Consider the following 11,570-nt stretch of genomic DNA (forward strand, 5'->3'; position numbering starts at 1 on the left):
GATTCTCACAAGACGCTCTCCATAGTGTAAACGTTTCTGAGAACTCTGGGTGCAAGCTTAAAGTCTCTCAGCCATCTGAGGGGGTAGAGATGCTGTTGCAGATGCCTTTTTTTAAAGTAGTACTAAAGTGTTGAGACCAGGTTAGGTACTGTAAGATGTTCACTCCTAGGCATTTGAAAGTGTCCACACTATCCACTTCATTTCACTGATGAGAAGTGGATGGAGACCCTGCTGCTTCCACTTCTTTTGTTTTACTGATATACTGACAACAGGAGAAGGTTCTCTGCACCAGTACTCCAAATGGGGGATGTCTTTTCTGTAAGTTAACACATCATTGTGGGAAATCAGTCTTACAACAGTGGTGTTGTCAGCAAATTCTACTATGACACTAGTCTGAAGTGGCCTCGCAGTTGTGGGTGTACGGTGAGTACAGCACACAGCCCAAAGGGGAACCAGTATGTAACCATCATTTACATTGTAAAATGAATTTATTTTAGTCCTATATTTTTTTCCATAATTTGCTTTGATTGTTAGGTCTAACCAAGTGATGTTATTGTGTGAAATCTTTTTTTAGTGATGTGATTCTAACTTTTTAATGACAATGTATTTAGCAAAAAATATAATATAATATAATATAAATAATATTGTTACTACTCCTCTTGTCATGAGATTTGCCCAGAAAAACATTGATTTGGGACAGAATTTTTAGAGAAACCACTACCTGACAAACAGCATTAAGCAAATCTAACAAAAAACTGGCTTTTTTTGTTTGTTCTTAAAGTTTTTATTAAACAAAAAGCATTGCATAAAAGTTAGCATTTTCCCCACCTCTTACAAATGAATAATAATGTGTGAGAAGCTGCCTCAGGTGACACATTACACTATATGTAGGAGTCTGCATTAATTTGCCGTAGTTTCCAGAGTTTCCTCCAAAATTTCTTTGATGGTGAAAAAAAAAAAAAACTGAAAGAATAAAAAAAAAGAAAAGAAACAACAAAAAACAGTCATGAAACAAAAGCAAAATCACTTCAAAGAGTTGCATACAGAATTGCTCTTGTGTCTGTCTGCCAGTGTGACAAATACAACCTCCCCCACCCCTGACACTTCTGGTTTTGCTACAGTTCATATAAGCTGAGAGACTTGAAACTCCTGTGACATTTCTGAGAAAGACAAGTGGGTTACATGAAGACAGACTGACTGCATCAACTGTCCTACACGGAATAATGATTACCTTTCTAGACTTTCTACGACACCTCATGGAAACTTTTCAGTGCAGGAGCACAGTAAATGGATATATTACGTTTATGTTCCTCATAACAGTCAGCTTAGGTAAATATCCTCTAGTTTTGATCATTTTTAAAAAATCTTCTTCTCTTTGAGGACTTATTGTTTTACCTTTAACTACAGTCATATTAAATTGAACATTAATGTAGCATTAGATCACATGTTTGAAAGTGACAACTTCATTAAAGTAGAACATAAGCCACAAAACACTGGTTAGCTTATCAGCATATTGTGGTTTCTACTAGCAGGTGACATCCGCTCTATGTTGTTTCTACTGCTTTGTTAAAGCAACAGAATTCACAGGTAAATAACATGTAAACATGTTGGTGGTCACTATTTTACCAGCAGTAAAACTTGAGTTTAAAGGACATGAATGCTACAGCCTCATTAGAGAAGACCAAAACAATTGTGTTACATTACAAAAAGGGAAAATTAAACAATGGCTTAAATTTTTTTGTAAATTGATTAATTGAAAAATTATACGTGTTGTTGTGTGTGTAATTTTGTTAATTTTCTAAATGTGTTTTTTCCCAAGGGTCAGCGTGTGAGGCGCCGTCCAGTCCTCTGTGCTACAGACGCAACGCTAAGGCAGATATTTATATTTGTGAATGGAGCTTTAATACTAATGCGAGTAATGTGATGTTTAAATTTTGCTTTAAGTGAGTACTAATCACCATTTGAGTTTCAATATTTAACTCAATTCATCATTTCACCATGGAGATTTCTGACTTAAGATGTATAACAGATCAGTAGGACATTAATAACTGGGGAGAAGAGACTTGGTATTGAATGCTTGGTTCTCATCTGTTCCAAATTTGGGCACAAGCTCTTACATAGACTTATTGTGCATAGTTTAATAATTTTGACATGCTTATTCTTATTTTGTCCTCAGTATGTGTATGATTAATTAGGACTGGGAATCCAATAATATTTGATAATCTAATATCTTTGTGGCACTAAAGATAAATTTTTATCAGCAGGATGTTTCCCAAGGGACATGGGTACTAGAGATATATTTTAACCCCAGTGTGGATTGTTAATTTGTTTAATTTAGTGCGGACCAGGCTGTCAAAAAGAGGTGCAGAAATTGCTAAATGAAAACGTCATGTTCGAAGTGTGATCTTGGTGAAATTCCCCCCAAAATTCCCAGATTATTTAATAAACTGATCAGACTAATAAACTGATCATAAATCTGATGAATTAATCAGACTTACAGTGGAAACAAAGACAACTGCAGTTTGATGAGCTTCCATCTAATTACCGGCACCATCTGATTTTGATTAAAATGTAGGATTTGAATGAGAAATCTACACCAACATTTTCATAATGGCTTCATTTTTCAAAAGTGGAGCCTTTCTTCTTTTTTGCCACTTCCACTGTACTCATAATGTACATCTCCATTTTTCTTTGTAGTGACTCTACTAGTGAGATAAAATGTGAGAACATTATTGAGAACCCTTGTCAGTTCATCGAGGAATTGCTGACAGTCGGTGATAAAGTTGACATTTGGGTTGAAGCTCATGTGGGAAACTCCATAACCTGCACTTCACCCAGAAGGTCAGGCATACTCCAGGATACAGGTATTGGATGCTGGACTTTCCAAATTACTGTATGACAGACAGATTTAGTTTTAATTGGAATCTAAAGTAAAAAGTACTTTAAGAAAATGTAACCTTTTTTTCTTACAGTTAAATATGAAACACCGTCAAATATTTCAGTGGTGTGGTTAAAAAACAACCTCAGTTTAAGCTGGCCAGCTGCAGAAGAAAATCCAGCTTTAGTCGAGGTCTGGTTTCAACAATATGAACATCCAACAGAATCGTGGAAAAATGTGAGCAATTTTGCATTTTAAACAACAGATTTAGTATCAGGGATCCCCCACCCTCTTTTAACTTTCTAACCTAATATTTGAATTGCTTTTGCAGATAATAACAAATACCATCAATAAAGCCTCTATGTGTGAGTACATTTATATTTAATATCCTTTTCATTAAAGTTTTGAAATTTAAAATTTTTTTTCTATGTTTTTGGGTGGGTGATAAATTTGTGTTGAGCTCTCCACAGATCTACTTTTACACAGGGAAAAGACTATTCCTTTGTTTATTTATGTCTGTCCATACCGTGACTACTTATGATATTGTGACAACAATTTCTTAAGTGAAAACCAGGAATATTATAGATTGGTTTTTCAGTAAAATACCTCATATTTTTTATGTACTAAAAGTCTAATTAAATTTGGAACCATATGTATTGTTATTAGCAAATACTGAGCAATTTAATTACCTCAAGATGGACACGTTCCTCACTCCTTATCCAACTTCCTATAAGCACTCAACCACACTACCCACATTGTCACACTCTTCTTCCAGTTTATGCTTTACAATATGTTATTATCAAGTTAAACCAGATACAAAGAAATAATTATGATAAAATAAGTATTAATTTCTCTATTCATATAAGGGCTTATTTTGATGTGACTTCCATTATATTACAGTCTGTTGGCAAGTTAATGTTTGCAGGTTTTTCCCTTGTCCAGAGACTTTGTTATGTCAGAAATGACCCATGTCGCTTAAACAGGGAGATGTGAATGTCTTGTTCTCTTTGGCTACACATAAGAAAGTTTGTCATATGAGCAAAGCAGAAAAACAATTAAGTTTTCGGGACACGCTGCCAATTATTCATTGAGGGAAATTACTGTCTTCTTTGAATAGTAAACTTAAAATTTGTATTAGTAATATTAATATTTGGGAACCAACTGGAAAGAAACTACTCTTGTTTTTAATATATATGTTAGACATTAGCTTGATGTGAAGCGTCAGCAAAATTAATGAAAGTTGTTCAGATATTCTTTTTTTTTTTTTTATCTGAACAGACAAGGTCATAATTGAGAATGTTCTGAGGCATTCATCTTACCAGGTTAAGATCAGACATCGGTCCACCCAGGCCAGAAACCCACTGTGGAGCAACTGGTCTCCAGTTATTATTGTTCCTGCAGGTAAACTCATTTCATCTATGTAAACAAATGAGCTGGTAGTTTATTTGGTACCACCTTAGCCCTTAAATCTATTATTCTGCTTTTAAATGATCAATAGACACAACAACAAAACATGCAACTGTGACTGCAGAGTCTCTCTTTGCTGAGCTGTGATATTTAATGTGTGTATACTGGAAAACATTACTATGTGTTGACCCTGTGATGAACTGCTGCCACATCTAAGGTGTACCCTGCCTCTCAAATGATAGCAGCTGGGCTAGGATCCAGCCTCCCTACAACACTGCATTGAATTAAGCAGCTATATAAAATAGATGGATAATAAGGCTCGAAAACATATTTGTGTTTGCACTACAGCGCTTGAACAGAAACCTGAAGTCAAAAGTACAACAAGACTTTTAAATGGCACACGAGAAGTGAAGCTAACTTGGAAGGTGAGTGATACCAAAATATCCACACATGTGAGCCTTGATTAGAGTAAAAGTTTGGATTTTATGAATAATGATTAGGTTTGTTTCTGCCAGTACCCCTAATAGCCCTACTCACTGTAGCCTACTCTGTGTTTGTTGCTTTGGGAAACCAGAGTTAACCACAATAAAATGTATTACAACAGCACAGACACCAGAAACTCTGCTGAAATGCTCACATGTGAGCATTAGGGCAGACACTTACCCCTGCTTACTTCAGGACCCTCTGTAATTGCAGTTTATAGCACTATATTTTAAGCATTTATCTGTATACTCCAAACCCATCCTGAACTAACAATAGTTGCATGCAGTGATTAAATATTTCTTTGTGTTGTTGTTTCAGTTTGCTCTGTTTGTCTAAACTGATCTCTCATCTGCTCTTCAGGGAATGCCGCCTGCAGCAGCACTCGGAGGTGTGATGTACAGCTTGAATGACACACAGACTTCTAATCGCTGTCCTTGTAGGATGAGGAGACATGACACCCATACAAATAATTACACTATTAATGTATCATACTCAGCTGTCAACATCACTATTATTGCCAAAAATGCAGCAGGACTGTCACCCCCATCCATCATTCAAATACCTGCTTCACCTCCAGCAAATTTAAAAAGTGAGTCCATGCGTTTGTGTTTAAGCGTGCTCGATTATGTTTATTTTCTCAAGTGGGCTGTAATTTTTTTTTTTTTTTCTGCAGTTTGTGACAAAACATTACTGGAAATGAAAAGATTAAAAGGGACATGCCTTGAGTTTTACGAGCTTCGTGATGCAGATTTAAAACCAGAAAATGTGATGACTTTAACTGCAAAGAGCAAAGTAAAGGATAAGAAACAGCTACAAAAAAGTAAGACATACATTGTCAAATACATGTCAAATATGTGCACCAAATTTTAAAATTTGTGGACATACTAGTACAAAAACATTTCATTTTTATGCCATCATGATATGAGCATAGTAAGATAAAAGGTGCTAAAGGCTAAGACCTATTTCCTGTTTCTGTTATAGACATGAAGGACTACATCCGCTACCTTTATTTTGAACACATATGTGATGGTGGGAAACCACAGACAGTTAAAATGTGCCTCTTTTATAAGAAAGAAGGTGGTAAGTGTCTTCTAAATGAGTTCTCTCTTTACTAACTGGACAGTACAGGATCCCTGTAGATTTAAACTTCCCATATAAAGTGATAACCAGGTGTACCCATGTTTTCACTGCACCCCAAAGCTAATTCAGAAAGTCTGCATGGCATTTTTATTTGTGTTTTTCACAAAATAGTTCCCTCCTGATGAAAAAGAAACAACATTTCTTTGACAGCTAAGGACATATGTTGTATATTTTTTCTGATTCTGAACAATGTAAACACAAAATGCAATCCAAAATACCATTACTGTCAAACATTTGACAATCTTGGCAGAAACTGTTTCTTGTTGTTTCTAAATCCAGAAATTATCAGGTGTTTAATTTGAAGTAGCAGATTATAGCTATCCTCATGGTTTTTAGAGGAATTAAGATCAGGTCTTATTGCTAACTAGTTTAAAATAATCAGTCTATTTATCCCCATTCTTTTGTGATATTGAGTATTTACTTCACATTGTTATTCCACTAAAAGACTCAAGAACTTCTCCTCCTACTAAAACACAGTAACACATTTTACTTTAAAAAAGCCAAAGTACACTTGCTACCAACTCTTTTCCAAGTATATATATTTATATATAGTATATTTCTTTTTTCAATTCAGTGGCAACCAGAGGACCTCGGGACTTCAGAGCTTCTGATGAAACAGACACTTCTGTTCACCTGTCCTGGAAAGCGATTGCATATGAGCACCAGCGAGGCTTCATCACACACTACAAACTGTGCAGAGTGAAAATAAGCTCACAAGATGAGCCAAAAAGTATGAAAATCAATGTTCTTACTTTCAGTTTTTTTTTTTTTTTTTTTTTTTTTTGTGTCAGAAAGTAGAACTTCACATGTCAAAGTTAAAATTCAGTACGTTTGTCCATATTTCATTCAATCAGAATGCTTCAACATATCAACATCAGTGACAAAGCACCATCTGGAAAATTTGACACCTGGATCCAAATATAACATCAGCCTGGCTGGAGTGACGGGAGCGGGAGAAGGACTTTCAGCTTTAGCAATTATTAACACACAGCCAGAGAAGCCTGCAAATGGTATCACGCCAATTCTTGTTTTGAAATAGTTTTTTTTTTTTTTGTCAAACTGAAGCAGTGTTCTCATTATCTTTCTTTTTGCCTCTTCATTTTCTTCTCTTTCCTATTTCCCTCTTTCTGCTTTTCTCCCTCAAATCAGTGTGGATGAGTTTTGGGTTGTTATTTATATTCTTCTTTCTCTCAACAATGTGCACCATTATCCTGAAGAGGTATGTGGCACCTTTTAATATGCTACATTTTGGAATAACTTATTGAAAAATCTGAGTATTAACTATTTTTGGTTTAATAGCATCCACTGTAGCCACAGTTTTTGATCACATAATGTACCCCTTTATTTTCCAAGATGCATCCTATTCCTATTAGTATTGTGCTAAAGCAACTGAATAACTGTAATATGTTAGTGTGTTTCTTGGCAGTACAGTGCCTAAAAACCCAAAATTGCTCATCTAGTTGATTTCTAAACATTTTCTTCTCTTTTCTATTACTTAGAATCAGAGCCAAAATCTTTCCTCCTGTGCCAACACCTGTGATAATACATTTCCCATCATGTCCACAAGTTAGACAGGTAAGAGACTTGATATCTAAGTTTTTAATAATTTTGGGGCTTTTTCATTTATTTATGAAACTTTAACTCCATCTATACAAATCAAGTAAAAACAATGTTTCATACGTTTTCATTTTTGTCAAAACATGCTTTCACTTTCAAAACAGGCTATAGCGTGCTGATTGGTTGGCCTTGATGGCAGTTTTATTAGGTTAAAATATCCACAACACAGTAAAAGATGCTGAAAAGACTATTTAAAACAGTAAAGCTATTTTCTACAATTGTATAGTACTGAAAAAGAAAGAAGACCCTCTTTCAACTATAAAGTTTTTGTGTATCAGGAAATAAAAATTATCTTGTACTTACTTTACATCTGGTCTTCAAATCAGGTAAAAAGAAAAAAAAACTCAGATGAACAACAACACATGATACGTCACACTGTTTCATTATTTTTATCAATGAAACAAATAAAATATTCTGAAATTACATATTCCAAAATGCAAAATAGTGTATAAAAAATCAGTACCCCCATTTTATCCATGTTCTGTACCCACTTATTCTCAGTTGGGGTTGCACAGGATCAATCATTGGGATAATTTAAACTCAAAAGTAACATGCATATTTTGGGCTGTGAGAGGAACTGGAAGTCAGAAGCCTCTGAAGTACCCACAGAGAAGCCAAGCATGCATAGGCCCCAAGCATGCAAACTCTACACAGAAAGCCTCCAGCTAAGCTTCAAACCTGGAACAACCACACCATCATATAATCCACCCCATGATTTTATAGGCATTAAAACCACTTTAATGAGCGATAACTTGAAAAACATTGTTTTCTCAATGACACAATCAGTCTGTCATCATTGTGAATTTAGGTCCACTCATCTTTATAACACAGTTTCACTTCAATACTGCTACTTTAAAGACATGCTCTGTGTTGCAAGGTGCGCCAGTCCTAGGGCTGCATAAAGAGCCTAACTTGTTAACATGTCGTTATTGTGCTTGACAGTTTGAGGTGTTTGTACTGATAAGTTGTTTTGGTCAAAACCAAACACAGATTTCTGTGGATTGCAGCCAAAAGTTTACACATCACATTGTTCCAAAAGTCTGGGGGTTTGTTCAGATGCAGCTTTGCAAACCTAATGTTCTGTTTGAGAGAGAGAAGATACTTTCTAACAAGCCTTGTTCCCTCTTTTCCAATTATACTCAAGAATTTCAACATTAAACATGACAAGTGAGGCCTGCCACTTCTTAAATATATTCTTTGGGGTTTTTCAGCAGTTTTTGTACAGTCTGAGCTTGAGGTGAATTTACTGAAACTTACTTTCCTCAGGAGTCTGGTAATTGCCTTGAATGTTTTCACTTGTGAATAATCTTTCTCACCATGGAATGATGGCCACTAAAATGTATAAAAATGGCCCTATAACTCTTTCAATATTGATGGACAGCAAAAAAAAACTTGCTTCTCTTAGATCGTGACTGACATCTTTCCTCCTTTGCATTATGTTAACAAACAGCTGAATGCTCCAAAGTTTCTGCTTTTGTAGAAGGGCTCACACTTCCTCAAGTTCTCAGTTGCATTTTATTAGCTAAGCCTGGCTGACACTTATTGTCTTAATCCCTACGGAACCAGAGAGGATGTACTTAGATTTTCATACACTCTTTATTTTGGATTAGTTTGTTAGCTAAATATTGGCACTGTGTAACAAGTAATCTGTGTGGTTGTTCAGCTGAGGTCTCACTTACCTCATTTCAAGACCTTGCAAGAAGCTTTACCAACCTTAAAGCTGAAAGTGGGTGTATTTAGTTTTTCACACGGTTGCATATGTTTAGTAAGAGGAGGTGTTCTCATATCAATTAAAAGGGAACACACAGTATCACTGGACATGACAAAAGGTTTTTTCCCCACTGGGAAGCAGTTATATTGGAGGAAAGTCCCAAACAAATCTGTAAAAGAATGATGTGAGAAAAACCACAAACCTTTAATTTGACCACAAAGCAGAACTATGATTTTGTTTGAGGACAGAGCATACAGTGAATAAGTGCAGCTGTTCAAACCGTTGGGTTTACATCTGACTGAAGAAAGAACAGACATTTGTATTGAGAAGAATAACGAATGCAAATCATATATTACTCTTCAGTATGTTAATGAATACATCAAGAAGGCAGTTTATTCATACAGAAAAGATTGTTCAGTGATTGCACAGTCTAAAAACTGTTAAAGAAAAACAGCCTAGCTTATTGTATAAATATTAAGTGTCTGATAACCTGAGACTATATAAGAAATAAACTTTAATAAAAGGTTAAATATTTATTCAAATTTGTATATAAGGATATGTGGAGACTGTCCTTGGTTTTGCAAACAGCTTCTTATAAGCCATTAATTTAATTTCCATTTGTTTTAGCAACTGCTCTGAAACAACACAGTTTGTTTGTTAAATAGATAAAACTGTCTGTATTTTGTGTTGTAGGGACTATTGAAAACTGTAAAAGAAGAAGTCAAGTTTTGTTTTTGTAGAACAACTCTCAGATCAGCTCAAATGAATGCCACTAACTAGGAAAACGGAGCTGAGTTTGTCTGAACCAAACCAAACTCACAAATGGCAGATAAGCCCTGTCTGCATGACAGGAAGATAATAACTAAGAAGAAGAGTCTTTTTTTATCATGATCAGCATTGGCAGCAGTTATCTGTTCACCCCAGCTGTCTTTGGAGAAAATGGATAAACTTTAGGTGCAAAATAAGAGCCTGTGATTATTAACTTAACCCTTCTGTCTACTAAGTAACTTTGGTAGCATAAAATAGATACACAGACCTCTATCTTCTGGTGTGTCAAATTATTCCTGCACACATCACAAAATTAATCAATTTATTCCAATTAATATCTGTTAGGAATACAAAACAGTTAGTTAGCTAGTATCTAGATTCACAGGTAAAAGTCATGTTTTTTGTTTAAAGCTAATACACTGTAATATACCTATTTTTTTTTTTAAAAAAAGCAGTGTTATAGGCAGGTTCATGTTGAAGGCTGAATGTACTCTGATCTGTTTTACTGACCCACACAGGAAAAAAAACTATTCTTTAGTGTAATGCAACATTTCAGTATGATCTTTACATGTTTTAAGTTAGTTTTCGCAAACATTTATTACATGTTTCCATCTAAGTCACAGAAATGGCTTTTCTCTGAATTTAAAACCAATGACAGCTGTTCCTTTAACAGCATGCTTAGAATTTCACAGCACATTGCAGTTTGTTTTCTGTGAATCAGAACTCTGAATCTATTCTCTGTATATGTGAACCACAACAGGAGGTAAAGAGGAAAGAGGAGGTGCATGAGTTTACATTGCACCAGCTACTTTCAGAGAAGATGACTGTTTCAGAGGAGGCCATTGTCCCCAAAGGGGAGCAGGATTATATGACTGACGATGATGTGGAGAATGAGAGGAGTGACTCTGAAGGATCCGTTGATGAGTGTGTGGGTCCTATCTCCACAGAAAAGGCACTGAAGAAACAAAAGATAACAGACCTTGGGCAGGTGAACAATGAACTTGCCATGCTGATATACAGGAATGGTTTGGTGTTTGATGCAAAGACAGACTCTTCTTAAATCGGTGTAACAATTTTATTGCCTCACAGCAAATAACTGAGCAAACAAGTTTATCAGTTTGTTTGACTTATGCAAACCTTTTTTGTTCGATTGGTCAGTTTTTGAACATCTGTAAGAGAGTAATTTTTTTTTTTATTTAAGAAAAACCCTTAAATGTTTGATAAATATTTTCTTTTTTTGTTTGTATGTATGTACCTGAGCCAGTATTTGATTTCAGAATTACAACTTTGCATAGTCAGAAGAAGGCAACATCTAGATCCAACTCAGTAAGAGAATGATGGACTATAACCCAGTAATAAACTCTAGTTCAAAAGATGAAAAAACTGAAAGTATTCTATTTTTTTTTCCCAGCAACAACCATGTCTTAATAAAGAACTAGGTATTTAAGGATCTGGCCCATTTCAGATCAGGCATTAAAAAAAAAGAAAGAGAGAACAAAGGCAAAAAAAAAACGTTCTGATGGCTGAGAGAAAACAAACCTGAAAAACAAAAATGAGTGTGAGGTA

The 11,570-nt window shown here is 35.2% G+C and overlaps 1 protein-coding gene across 1 annotated transcript; it reads left to right on the top strand.

Moving 5' to 3' along the window:
* The first annotated feature begins 1,143 nt into the window (after positions 1 to 1,143).
* On the top strand, positions 1,144 to 11,377 carry il12rb1 (interleukin 12 receptor subunit beta 1). Its single transcript, XM_042005207.1, has 15 exons — positions 1,144 to 1,329; positions 1,820 to 1,943; positions 2,698 to 2,864; positions 2,973 to 3,115; positions 3,210 to 3,243; positions 4,157 to 4,279; positions 4,634 to 4,710; positions 5,129 to 5,357; positions 5,442 to 5,588; positions 5,750 to 5,848; positions 6,483 to 6,638; positions 6,763 to 6,918; positions 7,058 to 7,127; positions 7,408 to 7,483; positions 10,765 to 11,377. Exons 1-15 carry the CDS (start codon positions 1,224 to 1,226, stop codon positions 11,062 to 11,064), a joined length of 2,007 nt encoding a protein of 668 aa, XP_041861141.1. The 5' UTR covers positions 1,144 to 1,223; the 3' UTR covers positions 11,065 to 11,377.
* Positions 11,378 to 11,570: the final 193 nt, after the last annotated feature.

This window comes from Melanotaenia boesemani, chromosome 14, assembly GCF_017639745.1.
Source record: "Melanotaenia boesemani isolate fMelBoe1 chromosome 14, fMelBoe1.pri, whole genome shotgun sequence".
In the NCBI taxonomy this organism is placed as follows: Eukaryota; Metazoa; Chordata; class Actinopteri; order Atheriniformes; family Melanotaeniidae; genus Melanotaenia; species Melanotaenia boesemani.